The 25,539-nt window shown below is 40.4% G+C and overlaps 1 protein-coding gene across 1 annotated transcript in view; it reads right to left on the reverse strand.

Moving 5' to 3' along the window:
* Positions 1-261: 261 nt before the first annotated feature.
* Positions 262-25,539, reverse strand: part of DISC1 (DISC1 scaffold protein) — a 205,931-nt gene continuing 180,653 nt past the window's right edge. The window contains 5 exon segments of the mRNA XM_049831349.1: positions 262-665; positions 667-771; positions 8,828-8,938; positions 18,919-18,963; positions 24,763-25,006. Coding sequence (XP_049687306.1) covers positions 624-665; positions 667-771; positions 8,828-8,938; positions 18,919-18,963; positions 24,763-25,006 — 547 coding nt within the window. The 3' untranslated portion in view covers positions 262-623.

Consider the following 25,539-nt stretch of genomic DNA (forward strand, 5'->3'; position numbering starts at 1 on the left):
GCTGTTAGTTACCTCCACCATACTCAATACCACAGAGTAAATGAGGTCCAAATTTCAGTTGAAAGATCTTGGTTAGCTTGAATTTCATCCTATTGATTTAATTATTGGCAGGAATGTGAAAATACATTCAGTGTAAGAAAGCTGTTAAAGCCGGGGGGGGGGAGAGTTCTTATTACTCTTACAGCTATTTTTCAAGAAATACTAGATGTTCCAGCTTTAATGCTACATTTTTAAATCGGGGGGGGGGGGGGGGGGGGGGGGGGGGCGGAATAATCCAGGAGTAAAGAAGACAGATACTGTTTACCAGTCTTCAAGGAGAACATTTCACTGACATTAAAGGCAACTTTGCGGACTCACTTGAAATGTATCAATTTGTAATCTACACACTTACAGGGGCTGCTCTGCTCTGAAAGCTGTTTCCCAATCTGTGCCAAAACATGTGAGGCTGTGTAGAATACTTCTGATGATAGACCTCCAGGCTCTGGTTCTCCATAATTGATTTAGTTATTAGTTATGCAGGGGGAGAAGAAATCCCTGAGGCTTGGTAAAACAGTATTCAGTTACTAAAAGCAGCCCTTCGTGAATTAATGTCATCCTACCAGCTCTTTCTGCTCATTATTCCTTCAAGTCTTGTTTTCCGGGACACCAGCTGTCACAGAGGAAGTCTCCAGCCTTTTCTTCTCCTGCCTCCCCGGCTGGCTGAAGTTGCACCAGCACGGTCTGGAGTGTCTCCTTCACCACCTGGATCTCCCTCTGCAGAGACTGTGCAAGCTTTATTAAGGAATAAATCTATAGGTGATTGGCAGTCCCTTTTCTCTTTCCAAGTTATTAAATAAATTCTTGTTCTGCTGCTCACAACAGATGGCCATGGCTATTTAATTGTAGCTTCAAGTTCTTCCAAATTGTTTGGATTAAATATTAATACATTTCTCACACTTGCTTTCAAAAAAAAAAAAAAAAATCCAGGCAAACTGAAGTTCTCAAGTAGCATTATTTAGCACTTTCAAAAAGGGAGGGGATGGGCAATACTGCTTGGATACTGTTCTCACGGGAGGAAAGGACATGAAGAAATTGTACCGTGGAGGCAGCAGCACTAGCTCTGAGTTCCTGGCTGGATGGAGGGTGGATTTTTAAACCAGAGACACAGACCGAGGTAGATGAGACCCTGGGTGAAGGCAGCAGGCGCAGTCAGACATAAGCCAAGTGACCACAGCTTGTGCGGCATTAGCGAGCTCAGGAACATGTGCTATGCAAGGCGGGGTGGGAATCCAGGTAAGTAGCAAAATTAGCTTACAGTAAAGAAAGTGTTTCTGCTCTACTTACCTCCAGAAGGCTTTAATCTTAGCTGAATTCTCAGTATAATTATAGCACAGAAAACACAAATATAAAGCTGTACCTGGCTCCACAGCGAATGCTCTGAATGCATTGAAAAGCAAAGAGATTAGCAGTAGCAAGGTTGTGCTGTTGTGCATTAAAAGGAAAAAGGCCACCTGAAAAGCATCTGCTATTTCAGTAAAAATACTTCATTTGGTTGAGAAAGGAGAGTTTTCCACCTTTTATTTGCCATTATCTAGTTCAGCTTTCCTCCAAGGCACTGAGGAAGAAAATGATGGCTAACAGCTCAGTCTCTTAAAAGACAGACGTTCCACTTCCCAGCTCCACACAGACAGAGGGAAGGTGTCAGGTGGGGGCAACAAGAACACGAGGGGTGCAGCAGCAAACAGACTGGCAGGTGGAGGGAGGTAGGACATGCCTGGAGATAGCAGCAACTGCCGCCGAGATGCGCACAGGTTTTTAAGGAGCTGGGCATCCTAAGCAGTACAGCTTTTTGTTCTGATGACTAGTCCCTCCCAGGAATAAGTACAGTTTATACTATCAATACGTTGGCCTTTCTCCTGATAATCTTACGGCAGTGAGGCTATCTGTTGTTGCATCAAGTGCAAAGACTAGGTGTAGCTCAATGAGACACCCAACCTTATCTTTTCTTCCACAGCTTGCACTACATAGAGGAAAGCAAGCATGAGACAAGCCAGAGCCTGCTGAAGCTGTAAACCAATGACCAAGTCTATGTGACCAAGCCCTAGAGCCCACCCCATCCCCACTGAGGCTTCCTCTATAGGTATGGCTGGAGGGCAAGGACCCCCAAAGGGTCAAGGGAGAGAGAAATAAGTTCATCTCTAGCAGTAAGTCAGTCATCAAATGATGCCTGAGAGCCAGAAACTCACTTCAAGGGAAATGAAACAGGCTGACACTGAAACAACTCAATTTCGAAAATACAGCGCATAGGAAGGATAACACACAAGGACAGGCTTTATTCTTTATGGAGCTCATCCATTATGAAATGTTGTTTTACTCAACCCCAATGTCAATGCAATGTCAAGGAACAAAGACATCCTCAGGTTATGTGACTGTAAAAAGTGAGCTGCTACTTTTGAAAAATTGCGACTAGAGAGGACCATGGGAAAGCTATACAAATCACCGCTATTTCAGGCAGCCACACTTATGCCTTTGAAAAGCCTTTTGGCTGCTTTTTATGCTGTTATTAGTTCCTTAGAATTTAATCTTTGTGTATTTACGTACATTTACTATGACGTTTTAATACGTTCACCAGGAGTATTCATGTATGCTTCCAATGTCTGGACAGCTCTATCAATCTAAAGGGATTCTGTCTCTGGTTACAAGTAATAGCAGTACACACAAAACTTCTCCTATCCTAGGATCTCAAAGCACTGTACTAGGACAAATTAATTATGCTTTGCATCCTCTTTGAAGTAAGAAACATTATTATCATCTTATAAACAGTCCTGGACTGTCCACCACTCTGCAATTTAATTATGATGCTCTGCTGAAAGCCTAACTGGTAAAAGAAAAATTCTCCAGTTTATGAACACCATGAAGCTTCTAAAATTTAATTACTTCTGATGCACAGTCTCTGACTACATGCTGTTATTTGTAATACCCTAAGCGATTACAAAATTCTTTTCAGGTAGAGAGAAAAAGCAAAATTAAAATGTTTTGCTGCCAGTGGATCAGAATCTTGAAGGATGGAGGAAATTGAAAGAGACAGGGAAAGAAACTCTTAACCAACAGAAAGACGGAGCAACAAGAAAGATAACGGTGGTCTACCTACATTGAGTTTCAGTAACCTCATAAATAATACCACAACCAGCTATAGACCAGTAACTGTCAAACAAGCCTTTATGACTAGGCAAAATATATGGTATAAGGCTGAGCATGGACTCTCTATCCATACATAGAAGTTATGTCCTGATAAACAGCTTCACCCTTTTTAAAAATACAACAACTTAGTTTTGCATGGGTCCACAGGCAAATGTGTCCTTCATGCTTAAATTCTCTATCCTGTGCTGCAAATACTGAGCCAGTATCAAAGGCAGGAGCCAAAACAAGTTTCAACTAGGACCATTTTCTGGTCCTGCTGTCTTCCTGTGAAAAACTGGCAAAATTTCTCCACTGTCTCATAAGCAGTAAATTAAAGTACTTGGGAACAACTTCACATAAACACAATCCATATTCTGCAACAATGCTCCAGCTCTAATGTTGTCTTGGTTGAAGCATTTCACCTATTTGACTTCCTCTCTTTAAAAAACTTGAGCATCGTGAGACCCTGATCTACAAGCCGATAAAAAGCAGATCTAACTACTGTAGGCTTACTTCATTTTTGGAAAAAATGGGCCCATCAGTGTATCTTCTGTTCTCTCAGCACAGATGTTTAAGGAAAAGAGACAAAAGGTAGATATTACAAACCAGTTACCTTCCTATAGGAAAGGTTAAAAAGTAAGAGTATACGGTAAGACAAAAGGCCTTGGAAGGACAGTCAAGGACTACTGCAGAGCTGAGGTAAGGGCCTATGGGATTTTGGAGAATAAGAGCGCTTTTGGACATCTGAAGAGGAAATTAAGCCTTGAAGAACAGAACGAATCAGAAAGAGAGTTTTTTTAACCTGGTTAACTATTCTGCTTGTTTCTAACAGCTGAACGTTACAGTGGCTGGACACAGAAGCTCAGCTAGATGTTCCACCATGTAGCTGCACATCTCCTAACCCCAGGCACCAGTACACACGGGGGGCCAGCCGGCTGGAAGGCAGTTCTGCAGAGACGAGATCATGGTGGACAGCAAGCTGAACATGAGCCAGCAATGCATCTTGTGGCAAAGGTGGCCAACGGCTTCCCAGCCTGGATTAAGAAAAGCACTGCCAGTAAGTAAGTGAAGGGAGCTGACCCTTCCACTCTTCTCGGCACTGGTGAGGTCCCATCTGGAGCGCAGGGTCCAGTTCTGGGCTGCCCAGTACAAGATAGCTATGAACTTACTGGAGCAAGTCCAGCACAGGGCTGGTTTAATGGACTGGAGCATCCATCATATGAGGAGATGCTGAGAGAACTAGGACTGTTCAACCCGGAGAAGAGAAGGCTCAAGGGATCTTACCAATGTGTATAAATAGCTGAAGGGTAGGAATGAAGAAGGAGCCATACTCTTCTCATTAGTGTCCACTGACAGAACAAGAAGCAACAGGCAAAAATTCCAAAATAAAAATTCCAAAATAATAGGAAGTTGAATCTAAACAGAAGAAAACTTTTTTTTTTTTTTACTGTGAGGGTGGTCAAACACTGGAACATGTTGCACAGAGACATTGTGGAGCCTCCATCCTTGGAGATATTCAAAGCCTGACTGGCCACGATCCTGGACAACCTGCACTAGGTGCCCCTGCTTGAGCAGGGGGTTGAACCAACTAAACGATTCTGTTACTGTGTGTGCTATGTACCAAAAGGACTGGTGAAGAGGCAAGACAGTTCAATGTTTATTTGGAATGACCTAGCTTTTGACCCTTCAGAAGTGCACTTTTGGGAGTGAAGGAAAGACACTGAGCAAGTCCCTACTGCTCCTATATGAGGCCTGTGTGGTCTCACAGAACAAAATGGCCTTTGGAAGTCCATCACTTACTTCTCCTTACAAAATACAGGGGTGCTTGCGGTACTGAAACCAGATTAGAAATTTCCCATTTCCCCCCTCCATTACTGTCTCCCTCCTTCACATCCATGAATGTATTTCTACAAACTAACATAATACCCCTCCCATGTAAAAACCAAAATACTCCCCCCAACCCCCCCCAAAAAAAACAACAGAATGACTGCAACATTTTGAAAAATGGATTACTTCAGTGGCCTGGATAGCAGCTGTCTCCAAATTACTTGTTCCAGCAGAAAATGGAAGGCAAAGAACCTGCAGCACATGGGTGGAAATACACTGACCTACCTCAATCACGGCACAAACAATGTAAGTGGAACCATGTTCTGGGAAGGGCTCAACCCCCTGTCACCCAAAATCAAATCACCATTGCCACCTCTCTCTCGTGGGATCCTAGAAGTTTCTTAGACATTCACCCACGGTGAGATTTCTCACTGAGCTACAGTCGGGGCTAAATTCTACACTCCTGATTCTATTGAAAACCTATACTGGTATAAAGCAAATCTTGTATAAGAGTTTGCCATATGATAAAGGTGAAGGGTTAGCAAAGTGACCTGCAATGCCTAATGAATGTTTAGACACAAAATTCTATTTCCAAAATAACTGTTTAAAATGCCCATTTTAGGGCAAGGAACGGAGATTGCTTTTATAATAATAGTCCAGCCAGGTTTTCTTCCAACAAAAGCGTTTTCACCAGGAGGAACTATTAGATGCATTCAACTTGTCTATCAAAATGTAAATGCTACTTAAGAATAAAAATGACTGTGAAATTCTAATATAGGCTCCACTTAATTTTACTGGAAATTCCAGGCCTTTACTGTCAGGAAAGTAACACCTCTCATCAGCTCTGCAGACACCAGAATGAGTCACCTCTCATCCTTTGGTTTCCCCAATTAATGACGTGGACTGTTTTCATACGCTTGCCAATGATTAACCATAATTTAATGTTTTGTGGGTTTATTTGGTTATACTACCTAGAATTTTGCAAACATGTCATAGTGCTACAGAGGAGCTCTTCCCCTCCCCCTATTGTTTGATGCATTTTATACAAAAGTGCAGTTTAGTATTTTCTGTGACAGGCTTCAATAATAAATGAGAATCCCAGGTAGGTCTGTGCCTCTACTCAGGACCAAGAAATATCATTGGATTTCTCCTTTTTTCAGGTCGTGCTGGCAATTACAACAAGCAGCATTTAAGTGTGCTATGCCATCAAAACGTAGAATGAAAAACAATGACATCTGGGGTTTTTCTTCTAATACAAACTTAATTATTAATCAAAGCTATGACACACACTAAACATTGGAAAATGGTTTGAGAGCATCAGGAATTTATTTTTCTCAGTGGAGTCTTTAAAAGTCTTTTAATATCGCAAGACAGGACTAATTTACATCTGTGCAGCCTCTAGTTACATTTTTGACCTAATACAGTTTGTAACAGTTGTGTAAGGCCATTTGGGGGGGGCGGGGGGGGGGAGGGAGGGATGAGGGGAGTTTGAAAGATTTATCCCGCTTTTATTACAATTCCAGATCTTTAAGCTCCTGCTCTCAGAGATCTACAGATTTTTAATGAAGACTGCATAATTGTCCAATATTTGGGATATTGGGATAAGAAACTGTTTTATTTAAAACCAAACTTCTGTGCAAACAATAGACTGATCATAAATTCTTCTACTGAGGCTAATTATTGGCACCAATCTCACCGCTAGTTCCTGCAATATAGGCAAGTTACCAATGAGTGAAAGTTTATTTTATGGGCACTGAGCAGTTTTTATTTAAAAAAAACCACAATCTACAGGTCTGTAGCAGTGTGATAGCTATTTTTCTTATTCCTTTTTGAAGTATAGCACAGTGATTATACATGTACCAGATGGTAACATTTTATGCACATTGATCTGGACTACCTCTGAAATAGCAACTGAATGTTAATGAGGGGTAGCTGAAATGCTGAACTGCTTCTCTGTATGTCCCTATGTTTTAAACATGGTTTCTTATTTTGTGACTGATGGTCTTGCTAGGACCAGGATATCACACAGTGTGCATTGCTGTATTTAGATAACGTGAGCTGAATTTCACTGATAGAGGAAATCAGATCTATATCAGACAATGGTGGCTTAGAACGAGACTAATCTCCAACTCTTCCCAAACTTTCAATGATTAGATTTTATTTTTTCAACTAACTCTTGCAGTTTCAACAGCTACAAAGAAAAATGCATGCTCCGTAGAAAATACAAATACTACTATTTTACATACTTGTAGTGTATTTTCTTCAGGAATCAAAAAAGCAGGTTTTTGGCTTATTTCACCTTACCTAGTAAATTGTAATTATGATCAGATCTGACTGTTTTGTTTGAATATGAACTTAAGTCCACTGCAAAGACCCCGTAACTCCAACCCTCAGTTTTCCTCTATTAGGGTCAATAAGAAAAGCTCATTTCAGAGCAGATATACATAAGGGAGGAAGGAACTGCATGCTCTGCACACACACAAGACACGCACATCCATATAGCTCTGAAAAGAATGCTTACAAACAGCATCGGGGAGCACAACTGCAACCGAGCACTCACGCTGTATATATAATGAAAAGAATATTGCAAACTAGCCTGCAGTAAATACAAGAAAATAATCTTTCTGTACATTGAAATGCTTAGGAAAGAAAGATTTGAAGTACTAACAAATTAGTGACTGGATTTCCTCCCTCTGATGCAACCCGCCCCAGCACCTTCCCTCCCACCCCCCCTTAAAGTTTATCATTCTTTAAAGAAACCAAGTTTCTAGAATAGGAATTTTGCAATAAGCTGGCAGTAGATGCCCATTTACCTAGAACGCAGTGGTATTTCCACACGCTCCATTTATTATCCTTCCTCTAAACCCTCTCCTGCAGCACTGCCTGCCTCAGCTTAGGAGGAACTGAATCTCACCCAGCACCATCATCACCTCAACTCACCTTCAGGTGTCTGTAAGGGCTCCTCTGCTAATCTCTCCAACCAGAATTTATTCATTTTTCTTCATTATCCCCTTGCCTGCCACCTCTTCTCCACTAAAACCTAACCAGCTAAGTACTCTCACCTTCCTTAGCCTCACTGTTTTTTATTCTCTTTTCCCTTTCTTAGAAGAACAAAAATCTCTTTTATGGTAAGTTTTTCTATGAAAGTTACAAATGAAACAATACTTTTGCTCTTAAATTTTGAAAAATGTCCACAGATGTAGGCCCAATGAATGCCTCATAAAGGTTAAGCAATCTTCAATCAGATACTGAATGACAGATGAAGCACAGAAAGAGATAAGGGTGATGTAAGACATCATCTCATCTGGTCACTTGCACTGGAGTGTTAGAGGCAGATTAAATTGCATAGGATGCCACGTGATACATCTGCGGCCCATTTTTTTAAAAGGAAAAAACCCCGAACTACATGTGACAATATACACAGCCTGAGTCAACGATGTAGCTTTTAATTTAGCTAAATCATGTTGGGAAATGCAGGTGCATGGATGCTTGTACCCATGCAGCTTTTGGTGCACTAGGTATTTACTTATATGAGCATTACAAACAAAAGGATTTTAACAGGAGAATAAAGGCTTTTCAGTGCCTAATCTCAATTTACAAAGAACTAACTTCTGTTTAAATCAATTAAAGCTGGATCAGACGACAGTGAAAATGCACTGTAGGAAAACTTGCTACAACAAAAACGCCCACTTCAGCAAGACAATCAGTTCTCCCCTTCTTAGTGTACTTAATCTACATTAAGAACTAGCACTCCATGTGAATCTGAAAGGCGAGTGTTTCACATACGTACTTACGTAGATTGATACATATCTATAGCTATATCAAAAAGGATATGAATAACTCCTTCATCAACTCTGCAGGCGGAAGTTTGCAACTGATCTTCCAGATGTACCAATTTCTCACTTATGGCTTCGCATTTTTCTCCCAACTTTGCAGAAAATATGAAGAACTCCTACAGGAAGTTGAAAAAGGAAAGAAAGCATGTTTTCTGCTGACAGCACTTTTCTACATCAAGTTTGCATCAAATTAAGGGGAAAATAAAATATTAGTAAGGGGATGTGATACTTTGCAGTGCTAAGACATTGCCTGAAGACAAATTCCCATTAGAGAGACAAAAAAAATTTGTTACTATATAATAAATTGGTGATTTATATGAAATGGAATGAACCTGTGGTCTCAGTCTATTTCCCAGCAGAAAAAAGTCATGATCTCACTTTCAGCAGAGGATTAAAGGGGTGTGGAGACTGAACTGCTCTCCCTCTTCCCTGTTGTCTCACCACAGCAGGGGAGGGAAATCTCACGCCGACTATACCATTTAGGTTCCTAAATTTCAAGTTGTTCATGTAAATATGATTTACGCTTTTAGGCCATGTAAATATTTCAAGCAACATCACTTTTGGCATCTCTTATAAACACAAAATGTACTTACTTTTTTGAGGAAAAATCTGGCCAGAAAGGGACTTTGCTCAACTGGTCAGAGAACATGCATCAAAGTCTTCAAGATTACAAGATGAAACTACGCTTTTTTACTGTGTTATCATGAAACAAGACTAAATTTTCAAAAATAATGTTTCTCTACTTAGAGCTTATACAGACAAACACTTTTTCTATTTTAAACTGAGTATTTTAAACTAGTTGCAAGATCTTTCCCATAAGTTCGTCTGCTTTCAGATATACTGCACGAGGGTAATTTGTATCTTTTACATTTTGTGTTGAGTACTTATTTGAGAAACGACCCAAATAAGCAGCAAATACAAGAGGGGGAGGGCAAAAAAAAAAAATCAACTATTTTGTGCAGCACTGGGACAAGACTCTCTTCTCCCTCCCAAGGCATCATAGTGCTGCCTACAGTGAACGACAGGGGTTATCTGTAAGGAAAAGATTATGGTGCCAAGATGAAGTTCTGCCGGAGCCATGTTGAAAAAACTGGACTTCATCAGCTGGAATCCAGAAAACTAGATTTTCTCTACACCTAGTCTATGCACTCATCCATAAAGCCAGCTGCACATGTGGCCATATACAATCTTCAGAAAGTTTTTCTCCTTTAAAAATGTACTTGGAGTCCTTTGCACTCATCTGTTGCTATAATAGCAGCCATCAGTGGCTGTTCAAGAGAAATCAAGCCTTCAATCAAAGGCCTTGCAAAGAAATAGTGCTAATACTTGTTGGAACGCTGCCCAATGTGAAACAATCTGATTTTTTGGTAAACACATTTACCAGACCTCAGTTCTGTCCCATCCTTACCCTTTGGATCCCGCAGTGAATGGACAGAGTCAAATGTCAGAAGAGCTCTGCTGGCTGGCACATCCTCTGTTACAGCGCAGAGCTTTGACCTTTCTGCTTTCCTAGGTCTTCTGCCAGACGTGGCTTTCCAGCAGATCGCTTGGGTACGCAACCAGCTGCAGCTCAAATGCGGGACGGGCGAGTTGGGTAAGAGAGGTTACGTTGCAGACACCCGCAGCTTAGACACAGAGAAGCACAACCTGAGAACCAGCTGGCTGAGTCCCTGGCTCTGGGCACGAGAGCTGAGCAGCCATCTTCAGGGTCATTACCAAACGTCAGAATCTACAGCGGCACTCCATACAATTTATAGACGTAGAAACGACCCATCGTTTTTCAAATGAGAACAGGGGAGGAGGAGGAGGTACACATTCTCCCTACGGCTGCTAGGAACGTCCTTTTCTCAAGACCAGGGACAGAAGATGAGGAACAAATCCTCCATCCAGCTGCTGAATCATTATTCAGTACACCAGTAGGACTCCATATGCTGTTAAGGAGTGGGATAACCCAGGCAATTTATATCAATAGAGAGCTTTTAGGGAATCATTCTGTGACACGCATGCAAGAACAGATGACAGTTGTCTAAAAGAACTTAGGTCTCAGGCTAGAAGAGTCAGTTAATTGCAAAAACCTAGTACTCTGAAAGCACATCCACAATTAGGACCATTTAGAGAAAGCTCCGCCTCAGAACACTGGTTTTTCTCTAAGAGTTAATTACACATAAGACCATCAGATCTTCATGTAACCATCATCTCAAACGCGAGAAAAACAAGACAAAACCCAATCATTGCTATACAATCGCTGAACAGTTAATTTAGGAAAAACAGCTTTTAATTAATGCACAAACTCCTAAGTATGGCTCTGACAGACAAAAGCTGTAAGTGAAGTTTTCAATCCAGACTCTTTCTACAGACTGTCTGTGACAAAATGAATAGTCCTGTACAGATCCTGAAGAACTAGGATTTTATAGTGACACATAAAAGGCAGATTCTTGCTCTTATAACATCAAGCTATTGAATACTTTAGTCCGGTCCAGTCACTGCTTTTATCAAGAACTAGTACTAGATGAGATTTAGGATCACATTCATGCTGTCAAGAAGGATGACACTTCTAGTCCTGATTTGAAATCATCAGCTACCACAGGCAGCAAATGAAAAAAAGTACATGTTACAGTACACTCCTGAATACCTGTGCCATTAAGTATATTTAAATCTAAAAAGTGTTATTAAGATACACATTACAGTAGGCTGTCCCTTTCTTTTTCAGGGTACTGTTGATGACAGGAACATTTATCCAGATAATCAGTCCACAATTTGCACTATCATCAGTTGCTGTAAGAGATCCGTTTCCTCCACTTGAAAACTGCCCTCACGTTTCCTGTCTCGTACACACAAATACAGGGAATTCACTGGGCAGCTAATCTAAACGAGAAGCACACTGGCTGGGTTTGTCTAGCCCTGCTGTGAAAATCCACAGTGGAAAATTCTTCCCTCTTCACTGTGTCCATGAACGTACAGGGCAAACCAGGCCTTTTAGACCTACCCGCTCGCTCAACTTCGGGTGGGTTGAAAGATGCTGGAGACAGCATGTAGATACCCGGTTGGCAAAACAGGTTCCAAGTTGCAAGTGTGGCTTAGCTGTAACACGCACAGATCCTGAAAACCCGAAAGAAAATATAACTACAGCCTGAAATCCACTGTCACAGTGCAGCTGGATGACTACACTTATTGGGGTACTGCTGCATAATCTGATTTCAAGTTTGACGTTTTCTTTTCCCTTTTAAAATAAAACTTTATAGCCAAGTAAAGAAATGTCCCAGGAAGGATGGAAGGAAGGAAGCTAAAGAACAAGTCCCCGAGACCCTAGGACTTCAGGTGAATGAATGCTCATTCTGTAGCAAAGGCATCTCACGGTGCTCTGCATCAGCACTAACCTGTATTTTGGGGTTCTAAGCTTTGGCTAGTAGCTTCCACCCCACTGCAATTCCAGGAAAGGACTTTGTTGGTGTATTGGTCTCGCACTGAACTTGCTTAGAAACAAGGGACTATCATTTTTAACTCACTGGCTTTAATTCTTCTGTCAACTGAATGCTTAGATTCTTGCTTAAAGTAAAATGTCCATTCTATCTCATGTGAAAAAAATACAGGGTATTCTTCCTGAATGAACATATTTTGAGCACATAATGAATTGTCTAAAAACGTGACAAAATTCCTGTTTACTTTGGATATTAAAATAAATGAGCAATGAATACTAGGAAAATGTGCTCAGTGCAGAATTGTTACAACAACATGGAAGGCAAGGAAATCTGAGTAAGTAAAAATTGGATCAAACTTGTTTAGGTCTTTAAACACTTGAAACCCATTTAATCATGGTTGCACTATGGTAAGTAAAATAGCTCCATCAGGTAGAACTTATATTCTATTAATTTTAAACTCCTAATTGGTATTTTGCAGCTTAATTCCTTTTTAACACAGCAATAATAGCTTATGGAAAACCTATTTTTGCACCTGCATGACACAGCTGCATCTCTAGTTGGAATGAGAATTTCCTCCATAGTTTAGACAAGTATCATCTCTCAGGAACTTACTTGCAGGAGTCACGTGAAAAACGCAGGAGGGTCATCACATAAATTATGATTTTCCAGAACATATATATATATATGGCCTTTCTTATTTTGGATTGGAAAGATGTGGTCGTGCAGAGAATTCTAACTTTAGTTTAGCATCAAGAAGAGTTATAAATGAAATGGAAAAAAATATACTGCTCTCAAAATACAGAAGAATAATTCCAAATATTCAACCAATTCCACAGCTTCTGCCCTTAGGCCCTCATTTGAAAAAAGTTCGATAACCCAGAGAAATACACAAGAAAGATTTCTCTCTGTGCCTTTCATGCCTAGTAACGTCACTGCTAACATTTTTATTTGACATTTGTCCATGTAGGCAGGGAAACCGCTGTCAGTGACACACAAACTATTCATAACAGTTCCCAGTTGGAAAGTGGCACTTTACACTGATCAACAGCATCTCTGAGAGAAGAGTGGACTCTGCCTCCAGCTCAACGTATTAATAAAATACAACTCATCCGAGCTTGTAGGTTATGTCAATGCTACAAGCTACTGTAAGTCTTAAGACTGCTTTGGTTATTTTTGCACTAACAGCACTTTTAGGAAGCAGCTAGGAGAGATTGCAGGAGTCAGGAAAGAGCTGAGATGCAATATTGCTTTATGGATTTTTCTGTGAACAGGGGATGTAGCTGGCTGGGATTTTTTTTTTTTTTTTCTTTCTCCTCTAAACCCTTAAGCAGGTGAAAACAGCACAAATGTGGGTGTGATGTGCTATTTTTTTAAGGTGAAATTCTTCTGTCTTCTCAGGCAAAGTAGAAATTCTCATTCTCTCCCAGAGATGTGAGAGTCTGGGGCAAGAAACAGGAAGAACAGACAACGTTCCAGCTGATACACAGCTGGAGCATCAGCATATTGAATTAAGAGCAGAGGGAATGGCTTCCACTTTCATTTTACCCTTCTACAAGTCATTTTAGTCACCTATGAGCAACAGCTCTTTGACAGCGTTACTCAAGGAAAATGTTTGATCAGCTTTTCCAGTGCAAACACCTTCTGTGCTCTCTTGGATCTAGTTCAGCAATTTTATATAGAAGAATCAGTATTGTAGTAGCTAGATTAATCTAAGTCTATTAGGGATTAGAGTCTCTATTAGAGTCTTTGGTGGTTGTGCTGAGAAGCAGGAGTCCCAGATATATCCTTAAAATTCATTCTTCCTACAGAGGAACTTCTGTAAAAAGGCATTGCCTTACTTCCAACTAGCAATATCATAACCCCAATAAGATAAAAGCCTTCGAAGACCTTCTGCCGAACATCAAAGCCAGATTTCTTTCACCTGTACTAAATCCTCTCTCCTATAATAGTTAAAATAATTTTAAATAACATAACAACAACCACAATGCAGACAGATACTTCACATTATGGCACAAGGTTTAGAACAGTGACTTATTGTTGGCTGAAGCGCTGCACACTTACCCTCACCCCTTGCAGAAGTTAATGGAAACTGTGAGCACTTGAAACTCCAGAATGCCAGGCCAGGGCACCTCTTAAATCATTTCTAGAAACAAAATGCAACCATCCATCTATTTCTCCTGCTTGAGCAGATGCTTCAGTCACATGCAGGCTAAGCACACATGCCCTCAGATAACGAGCTACATGGCCACAAAGTGTCCAAAGTGGAGGTGGGGGAAGCATTTGTCCCTGCTCCGCATCCCAGATTTCCTGCCCTGTGTGCATCATCCTGGGCAGGTGTTGTAGACGAGGAAGGCAAAGTGGTCACTGCGAACAGGCCTGATCTCTTACTCTGAAAATAATGCCTGTTGGTCATGACCAACACCATCCCAGCATCATGGCAAGGCTGACCAGGAACCAAGCAGGGACCACCAAAGCCCGCTCTGTGCGGGCTTGCAGTGCGATCAAGCCCGCTGTGACTGTCTTCAGCTGGTGTCTGCCTACACAGCTCTTAGCAGCTGACAGGGATTTTGTGGTTCTGGTTGCAGGGCCAGAGCCTGCTTCCAGGGCTAAACTGCCCTTGCAGGGAGCAAGTTTTCCTACGGCAAACTTCCCTTCCTACAAACCGGGATGGCTACGTTTCTTTTTACCCTTATATACCACACAATGATAACTAATAGTTGTCATCTTTGTCATTATTTTTTAGGTGATTGAAGACTTTTATTTTCGACCAGACCAGGATTTCTAAATCTTTTGTTTCTATTCTTTTCTTTCTTTTCCTTCAGTGCATTCCTGTCTTCTACAAAGTAAGGTGCCCACACCAGTGCCGTAGCCCTCTGGAGGCTTTGACATTCTCAGCTAAGCACAGTAATTATTTCTGTCTTACAACTGACATTCTCATTAATGAGGCTGCAAATGACATTTGCCCTTTCTTGCAAGAGGATGAAGGTAATGAATCCCACTCTATTTGTAGTCCACTATAACCCTAGATTCTGCTTCTGCAGTATTGTCATCTTAGCTGCTATTTCCCATCTGTATACATAAAGTCGACTTTTTTTTCTTCCTCAAATGTAATTTGCACCTGTCTTTTAACATATCCCATCTTATTGATTTCAGGCTATTCTTTCAATCTATCAAGAGCATTTGGAATTCTAATACTAATTGAAATTATGTTGACTGGCACATAAACTCCTGGCCTACCTCCTTTTTAAAGGCAAATACCAAGTCTGCCTTTTACTGACCCCCTGGGACTTCAAGCTTCCTCTAGGAGTTTTCAAAGAAGCTTGTTAATGGTTTGGAGATTGTTTTTCTTGGCTCCTATGCACTCAGAAGAAATTTCATCAGTCTAGCCTGACTTGAGTATATCTCACTTGCCTTAGGATCCTTTACTGTGTTTGTCTCTTGCTACCTTGTAGTGAATACTAAGAGCACTACGTATATAGACATAGTTTATCATTCTTAGAAAGACCAAAAGCAAAGAAAATAAGGAAGAAAAAAAATTTCTGCCCTCTGCTCTCCTTTCATTATTTTCTTGTTCACCTTTCTTATTAGAAGACACACCCGCTTTCTTTCACCTGTCCCTTACGTACAGCTTATCCCTCAACTCCCTTGCAGTTTTGCATATCTTTTGTTTACAACAGCTTAGTGCATTCAGTGGTCTTGCTGGTTCACTCTTCCACTGTACAGTACCCTTTTAGGCTCATCCTTAGGAACATTTTTGTCATTTCCTTTTCAAAATTATTTTGGGCCACTGAAGAGCTGCTGGCAGGTATGTAGTCTGTTACTGTGTTTGCTCTTTTCTGCACCAAAAGAAGATGATGCTGTACTATCAACATGATGTCTTCTGGAGGGTACCAAAGATCTTCTGTTGGTTCCTCCTCCTACACAGTTTGTCCCACAGAAACTCACCTGTTGCTTCCCTGGTTTTGTTAAGGTGAGCTCTTCTTTCACAGAGGTGGTTATCTGCCTTTTGTCAGAAAAGGGATTGAGGTTGTTTCCCAATTACTTTTGCCCTTATTGCCTTCCACGTAGAGATTGCTGGCTTGCTCCATCAGCCTGTTCATGTATATTTAGGAGACTGCAGCACTACAACACGCTCCTCAGTTTCTCATATGCAAAAATTCAGGCATAAAGCTTTCCAGACAGCTGTTTTGCAACTGTGACCTACCTCCTCCCCACCATCACACGCTTTCCCCACATTCCCTTTGCTTGCACTGATCCCCTTCCCTCCTCCGCAGGGATACACTGCCACATGGGAGTGTTAAATGACTCATCAAAATTACAGCCCAATGTTGGCAATTCTTCCCCTCGTGTATCTTCCATTACAGCTATGGAGGAGTGTCCTTGGAAAAGCATCTATACAGGAATAGAGCTTTCCATTGCCTTCCAGCACCCTGCTGTGGTCTGGGTGACAGCAGTCTTCCCATTCTCATCTCTAGTAGTAGACTGAAGACCTTCCCTGAGTGCAGACTTCCTAAAATGAGTGCACACTACTGCACTGGCTCATTTAATTAAACTGGGACAATTCCAGTTCCTGCTGTGGGAGGATGAGGCTATTTGCTGACTTACCAATAAAAATTCACAGTGGGCCAGGACTTGGAAAAGAAACAAAAGCACCAAACTGTTTTCTAGTGTCCACACCCTGCTGTGCGAGGAGTCAGCATAGCTGGGTATCATTTATAGGTGGTTCCAAGTATTGTTCACTCCCATCTCTGCTCCCGAGTCACTAAAATCCAGCAATCTGGAATGACTAACAGGCAGCGGGGAGACTGACAAGAGTGGATTAGGGGACCAGTGCGTCAAAGGAACATTTAGGCAAAGCCTTGACGTGGTACAGGGTGCTGACAGTTTCATAGAGCTCTTATAGAGCTGTCTACAAGTCAACATCAATCCAGCTGTGGCAGTGTGGTAGAGCCTGGCTTTCTAGAAAATTTCCGTTTCCTCTATTTGTATTGTTGCTCTCTATTCTCTTTATGCACTTTTTTCCCCTCAAAACTTCAAAAGGGCCAAGTTCCTCTGGTTGTGAGGACTCCAAGATATTAAGCTCCCAGTGAATACTTCTCGAGTGGCAGCCCTCTACGCCTGTGAGCTCGGGTGCATTTGTAAAGCCAGCACACACATCGCACTCACATGCTCTGGGCACATCTCCTGTTAAGCAAAAGAGCAACTTCTTCATTCGAGGGCTGGGCTGTACAACAGCTTTCAGTGCAGGTCACTGCTGGACGCAGGCATGCAGTTGTACTCTCAAGCTGCTTTGGTTCAGATCATATGCAATTTTTAGTTTCCAGCAAATATTCTGCTGTCTTGGCAGCTATCACTACCAATGTGCCCTCAGTATTTTGCCCTACAGGCAGCAGGGCTTTTTGCTACTTTTATCCCGTGGTACTACCTGCCCCTATTTCATGTCATCTGTGGACACAAGCACCTGCATTTTTGCTTTAATTCACAGCAAAGTTCACTGATAAAGGCTATTTGCATTTTCTGCAAAGTTCACATTCACTCTCAAGGCTTCCTGTTTTTATTTATGCTGAACTCACACACAGCCAAGCAGTCCACCCTAGGCGTGCTCTCATGTCACCGTCTCCTTGTACACAAGGCAACTATCTTGAGTTTGGTCTTGCAGGTAGACTATCTTTCCCGGAGCATTCCAGCTGCTCCACAGTCTTGGAATTCATTGGTGGGAATCCAAAGAAATGCCTCATCTGAATAGTCATCCCAAATTGCAATTTTTTAAAATTTATTTATTCAATACTTGCTTGGCTGAGCACTCGTCATTTGTACTTGACAGGTGGCATGTATGCTATTATGGAAGGTGAACTGGGGGTTACTTACCCGTGTAATTAATTCGCTTGCTGGACACAATGCCTCGATGCTAAATTTCCTCAAGATGTAAGTTGCAACCCAAGGCATACCCGTATAAAAATGGACCAGACTGAATCAGTACAGCTCTTAGAACCAGTATAACTCTCCTTACACATATATTACCTAAACTCTTAGTTTGTACATAGACAGATTATTGTATGTAAGCAGGTTTTTCTCATCATTTACTCTCATAGGAAATACATCTCATGTTACTCAATTATCCTAGACTTTCTTAATTATATAGACTAGGATCCAACATCTTTTTATTTATGAAAATAATGTGAAATGACAAACACCCAGTATTTTTAGTCAGGTGAAACTCCTACTACCCTGTATTCTGCTGCAATATGCTTTTATACTTCAAAAGTAAATTCAAAGGTATTTTTAGTGGTACACAAGGAAACAAGTAAAGCATCATGATTTTGTTCCATTCCTAAGCATCATTACAGTGCTACAGTGAGGTTGGCTAAGTATTATTGGTCCTACTTCTCCCTAACATACTCATCCTGTTGTCGGTATGTATTAAAAGCACTAGCACAGGATTTAAGTATAAACTCCCTGAAATACACAGCAATTTTGCCATTATCTTCAATAGAAAAAAAAAAAAAAAAGAACAGGCCCGCTCCAGTTGTGCCTTTGTAGCTTTTCTAAGTGCTCCCACACTCTCTAGCAATTTTTACCCAAAGGTAATACTATAAAAACAAGTGTCATTAGTTCTGATGGAGACCCAGAAAAGTCTGTACAGTATCACCATTTTGTATAGCCTAGAAAACACTTACCTCAGATAAATGACCCTCTGCTCCAAATGAAATGTCTTCCATAACCTGTTAGAGATAAATTATTAAGTATACGGTAGATACATGCTATATAAACAATAAGATTTCAATGGAACTTATAAAAACCATATAGCACATAAAAAAGTTATACAAGCTGAACTATTACATCATTTTGTTTCACACGCATGAAACATTTCAATTGCATTTATATTGAAGCAGTGGCAGCCACCCAACATTTAAAGCTAAATTTGAATACATTTTATTAAAGCCTGTCTTTGGCTTCCCAGTTAAAACCCACAAGGAGTACTGCCTCTAAAACTGAAGGACTAACTATAGATTGAAAGAAACTTTTCTATTAAGTTCTTATGGAACTATACACCATTCAAGAGCCTACAGAAATTTTTTTGGCACAAACCCTGGAAGTGATTTTGGGCAGAAGAAACGAGAAACCCCACTGATGTTTTGCATTGGTAACACGTGCTAACTATAGTTGGTTCCTCTTTCAAAACTTGCTTCATCTGTAAAGCCTATAAGAAATTAGCCAGCATTTCATTGATTAGCTGAGGAGCAAAGACATTTAATGTTAATATTATTAGAAAAGCATTAATACTTATCACACATAACAGTATTGATATTCTTTAATAAACTGAGATAGGGATATTGCTTTGGTAGGACAATACTTAGTATCACAGGTATGTTCATATATATGTAATAAAGCGCAAAATCATTACTCTGCCATAAGATCATTATTATTACTGGGTACTATTTTCAGTAATCTATCTGAAAAGAGGTTGCTCAGATTTCTTTTAACTGTAGTATTAGTTTTCTGATTAGACTTTTACTGCAAAATACATGTAAGCATTGAGCTTACTGAGATGCTACGATCTCCAGATAAAGAGTTAGCATTTTTATCAGCAGATACTACACAACAACATCACACGCAGCTAAGGGACATCTTACTGCACAACAACACGTGTGACTGTACGACGATGATCTGATCATTACATATAAGCCCGCTGCCTGTTGCTTCAGAAATCCTTTCCAGCTTGGATTAATACCACTCAAACACTGACTTTCACTGACGCTTAATGCTGACATTTAAAACAAAGATTAAATTTAAAGTTTCCAAATTATTTTTGAAGCTCTACAAATACAACGTTTAATTAAAACTCAAATGAATGCACAGTCTATTTAGCTTTCTAAAGGCTTTGTCCTTTACCCATTGCACATTTGCTCCCTGGACCGCAGGCTATCTCAATGCACAGTAATGAGTTACAGCCTGCTGACAGAGGCTTTCTTGGTGCTTGCTACTACTAAATTCTGAAAAATGTTGTGTCATATCCTGTGATGACTTCTTTTTAATGACAGACACCACATTAAATATTAATTATTATTTTTTCATGATTGTCCACTTAGTATCACTTAGAACATTCAGTATCTTAAAAAAAGTGAATCAAATGAAGGCTTTGCAATTATAGAACATCTACCCAACACCAGAGTGCTCTACTGAAGACCCCGAAACATCATCCCAGGCGGCAAAACTGAAGTATGCAGAGGTGAGGAAAAGACAGCAGTCCTTACTGTTACACCCACTCTCTGCTGCTTTTATGGTGAAAAAGTGAGAAATGATCTACAAAGAATTCTGATGGGCTAACTACCAAAAATGCTGACTTACAAAAGATAACACTACTGAATTTTGGTTTTTACCTTGTAACTTTAATCACCTCAATTTTCTTGAAATCTAGTAGGTGTTTCTTTCCTTCATAGTGATTAAGAGGGAGCACTGCACAGCATGCCAGATAGCAGTAGAAGAAGAAGAAAAAAGGATAGGTCAGGAACTCAAGCCTGCAGGTGCACACATACTCATGTTCATCAAGATACTTGGTGTTAGGGAGGTCCCAGCACACACGCCCCTCTCTGTTTATTAGTTATCATCGGTGTTTCTGGTGTTATAAAAAGGTTTTGCTTATGCATACATTACCAATAAGCAAAAAATAAAGCAAGATTTCATAAGAAGTGGAACAAGCAGGCGTTAATGTCTGAAGAGAAATGAAATGTTACTATTGTGTATTTTAGCAATCACCCAGATATGTATCTAACTATGCAATAATGATCATAGCACCTTCCGCCTCACTCGCATGTCACCTGGGCAAAAAACTTGCAGTCAGTTTAAAAGTATGGAACATTTCTGGGATGAAAACTAGAGCCCATCTTTAATTCCTCAGAGACCTGGGAGAAAATCAAGCTCAGTTAGTCACAAAAAGACAAACTGTAACTGCAATGACGGGGCACCCTAATTTCATCACAATAGCTACCAGCTGGAGAGTACAGGCTTACATGAAAATTCAAGAATCTATATTAAATACATTAGACAATAAGCTGACTTTCACATGACTGAGGCTAGTAATACTGTCTAAAATTTTGCTTCAGCATTTTTGTAAAATACTATAATCTAATGAGTTATCTGTAATTGAAAGGAGTACATCTTAAATTTTAAGTAACTCAGTGTTTCACAGGATGATTTTTGCTGGCCTCACTTTATTTAGTTTTGTCCACAAAATTGGTAATGATGTTTCAACAAGCTGAGCTGCCAAAGCATGTGACTGTCTTCCCTGGTTAACAGTCAGTGTTATAAAGGAAACCTGATTTACCAGATTATTTTGGGATTCCACAGTCGACCACATAGACAAACCAGGAGGAAAAAAAAAATATCTGTACTGTCTTAGAAAACACAGTTATGAAGACTATAAAATAACTGTTGACAGTTAATAAACCTGTGCTCACACACAATGGTAAAATATCTGAACTTTCAAAGAATTTATACCTATACCTATTTTATACCAGAACATGTCGTATTTTATGATCTAGTGAGGATATTTAATTAAAAATGAAAAACAGCCCCTCTGCAAACAGTATCTGAGGATCTAAGTGAAGGGTTCTTTCCATTTGTCTATTTTGCTCTTCGTATTATTGTTATGTTTATTTGTTTCTTTGTTTTCTAATGAAACCTATACAGTAAGACACAGTTATATGCAAGAAAACCGTATTTATAGTATACATCAACAAAACCAATATCCACTCCACAGTAATACTTAGCCAGATATGACATGATAAATAACTGGAGAGCTTCATTTATAGCATTTCACCATAAAGTAAATCAATCACGTGGGAATGAAATGTACCTTCCAAGGCATATATGCACATATGCTGTTATTACCCTTTGCTATCCTGTTTTGAAGCAAATAATTCAGTAACCTCTAAATACAAAGAACACCACTCTTTCCTTCTGCTTCAGTGACCAACAGCACGCTCCTGAAATTCCCCAATGGGGAACAGAGGTGACACAGTTGAAGAGAATCATCATTCTAGAAACACAGCAACCACATCAAGCTACTCCTCTCACAGGGATACCACGGCCTTGTTAAATAGTATCAAACCAAGTATTTTGACAAATACATGCTTCTCTATTAGGTATTCCCACTTGCTGATAAATGGCTACAAAAAGGTTCACTACTAATGGACAACAGTAAGTTTTTCCATGAAAGTCATACGAATGGCTAAATTAAGAGACTAAAAGCCGCACCACTATTTTTTTTTGTCCCACAAACATTAAATCATTTTTAAATAAAAAAATACAATGGCATATAACAGAGCACTTAAATGCTACAGAAGTGGTTTGTCTTTCAACTAAGTCCATTTACAAATCAAGACATTCTCCCTTGCACTTCAACATGTTCAAAACTGGAAGTTAGCATCATTTGTAAGTGATGTGTCAGTTTTTTTATTTGGTTTTATATTCTGCCTTGTGATGAACTACTAGGAGATGTTAGGGAATGTTATTGCTATAGCTCTTCTCTAAAAGTTTAGATACTGCCTGTCATTCCTACCGAGATCCTACTGGCTTCACTACCTAAAATGTACTTGTTTGGGTAAAACTTCTATGCCCCACAACAAGGGAAAAAAAATCCCAGCTCCCAAAATTATAAAAGCAAGCAGAACCAGAACAGATTCTATATGTTGGGGGTTTTTATGGTTGCAATGGGTTGAGGTCATCACCGATGTGTAATCTTGCCCGAATGGTCAAAGCGGCAGGCAGCACTGAAGCAGAAGGCAGCTTGTCGAGTAAGCCGTGATAAAACGTCACTGCGTTGCTCAACTCCTAAAAGTTGGAAATTGAATTAATGTTCTTATACTAACAAAACTGCTTCTTTTTTTCTTTCAAGTTTGTCAGTCCTAAGAGCACTGTGGGAATAGATGCAGGAATACATCCCTCCACAGGTCCTTCACTGATGTGTATTTTCACGTTGATATTTACACATCAGCTTCTGAATTGATTTTGGCCCATTCTCAAAATGGAGTTTATTCAGGATACCAGGATAGGCCAGATCCCAGGCAAAGACATTTATACCACAAAGTTTAAGCACCTGGATGAAGAGCTGAAGTTAGGGGATTGGTCTGCTTAAGTTCCCACTATGGTTGATGGAAACAGAGAGAAAATTAAAAAAAGCAAGTTCAAAAGGAGAAGCTTAATGGAAGCACTGCAAATATCCTTTCCTCTTCCATTAAACATACAGAGAACCTGTCCCTCTCCAGTCCCGCTCCTCTCCCCAGAACCACGAAGTCACCTCACTTCAGCTGCCTACCTGTCAGTCCAGGATAGCAATGCTGATTTCCAGGGAAACGATCTGGACTTCCAGGGGTGAAACAGGTGATCATCTACAGCACAAATCTCAAGAGTGCTACAGAAACAGTCACAAAACCCCAAACCCTCAAGTGCACTTTTAAAAGGGGAGCACAGCTTTCCATAACCAACAGAAGCCCTCGTATTGCTTCAGCGGACTCATCAGGAATACAGTAAGGGGGGGGGGGGGGGGGGGGGGGTGTCAAAGCCACAGCTGACCACTGGCAATAAAAACGCTCTCTATGTGGAGTCAGTTCGTAAATCATTTTCCCTAGGAAAGGCTGCAAAGTACTATTGGAGCCCAACTTAAAACCAGAATTTTGCTAACGAAGAGGAGATTTTACAGTAAGGTAAGGGCCTGCTTTCCACTAAGTCTCAGCCTGTATAAACGCAGAATTAGGCATCAGCTTTCAAGCTAACCCCCAGTTCAATGGCTCTTAACATCAGGTGCAATTTGGCACACTTTTAATTTTTGTCAACCAAATTCCAAGGTAATAGAACTGACAACTCACGTTGGAGGGTCTTTTTGTCACAGTAGTGCTGTTGGGTGATGAAGCTTTTTAACAACTTGTTTACCTTGGCAGCGCAGTTAAAGGATTATTAGGCAGCTGTACATTTTTCAAGCAAGGATGGCATTCCAGAGCAGAACACAAAAACTTAAAAAGAAATTTGTCAAACCTTTCAAGGCTCATGAATTTTTTCCTCATTTTAATATTTGTTGGATGCTGGAAGCCTACTGGCATCTGAGCTAGGAAGCCTTTGACCATTTCACTAGGGGAGGAAAACTTATTCTCTCCCCACTTCAGCTAACACAGATCCAGGCTAAAAAGTCAGCACAACTAACTCAGAGTGAAACTCATCAGTGAGATGAGGAACAGCTGATAAATTGTGTTAAATACTTACTAATTTTCCCTTTAAATCCTGATGTACATTCTGTATTTATTGCTTGAATAATTTCCACGTTTTAAAAAGACTGATGGTGAAAGAAAAAAGGGTTGAAGAGCTTCTGGGAAGCTAATAAACGATTTTTTTCCTGTCCCAGATTGGAGGCCAGATGTTAAGTTCATACTTAACCTGCCCTGCTGACCCATCACCCCGATTCAACTCCTCTCAAAAGGAAAATCGGCAGTATTGCTTGAGATGCAGCTGTAGAATATTTCAGATACCTCTTTTAGCTCGCTGTGTTTGGAGCTGGGAACAGTGCTCCGCTCTGTGCCCTTTGGAAAGTGACCTTCTCTTCTTTTTTCAGAATCAGATGGGCCATCAGCAGTCATCTCCAGCTCATCCATTTGGTTCTCCTCTTCCTCAAAAACACAGCAACTGGTTTCTTTCAGTTGAAACCCTCGGATCAACAGCTGACAGGCTTCCAAGTCAGCTTCCCACAGTCTTTGGAGCAGCTGGCTCCCACAGCTGAAATAAAAGCCAAAAGAAAAAAAACTTGCATTTCAGAGAGAATAGTTGCTATTTCAAGTAACTTTTGGGGTGACCGATTATTATTAGACAGGAAAATCAGAACAACGGAAAAACAGCAGCAGCTCAAATACTTCCACAGAGATAACACAAGCTATTTCCAATTGAAAAGCAGTAAAATTATGGCCCTATTACAAAGCTGATGCCATAAAAAAAACCTTTGTGCTAAGATGTCACTTCCAACTGTATGGTGTACACTGGCTACACATGACCTTCTCCTGATCAGACGCAAGTCCAGGAGTCTTGCAATCACAACCAGACCTTCCTTCATGCTATTGAATATACACACCTGTCACCCTAAAAGCTGTCATGTGGTTTTCCTGAATTTGATGTAGAAGATCACGTATGAACAACCACACTATTTACTGCATTAAATCAGCTCTAATTTTTGGAAAACAGGTACACTAAATTTCTTGTTACACTGAAATGTGCTTGCTTCAAGTCTGGTGAACCAGATTAAACTATAATACTCT

This window comes from Accipiter gentilis, chromosome 28 (assembly GCF_929443795.1).
Source record: "Accipiter gentilis chromosome 28, bAccGen1.1, whole genome shotgun sequence".
NCBI lineage: Eukaryota > Metazoa > Chordata > Aves > Accipitriformes > Accipitridae > Astur > Astur gentilis.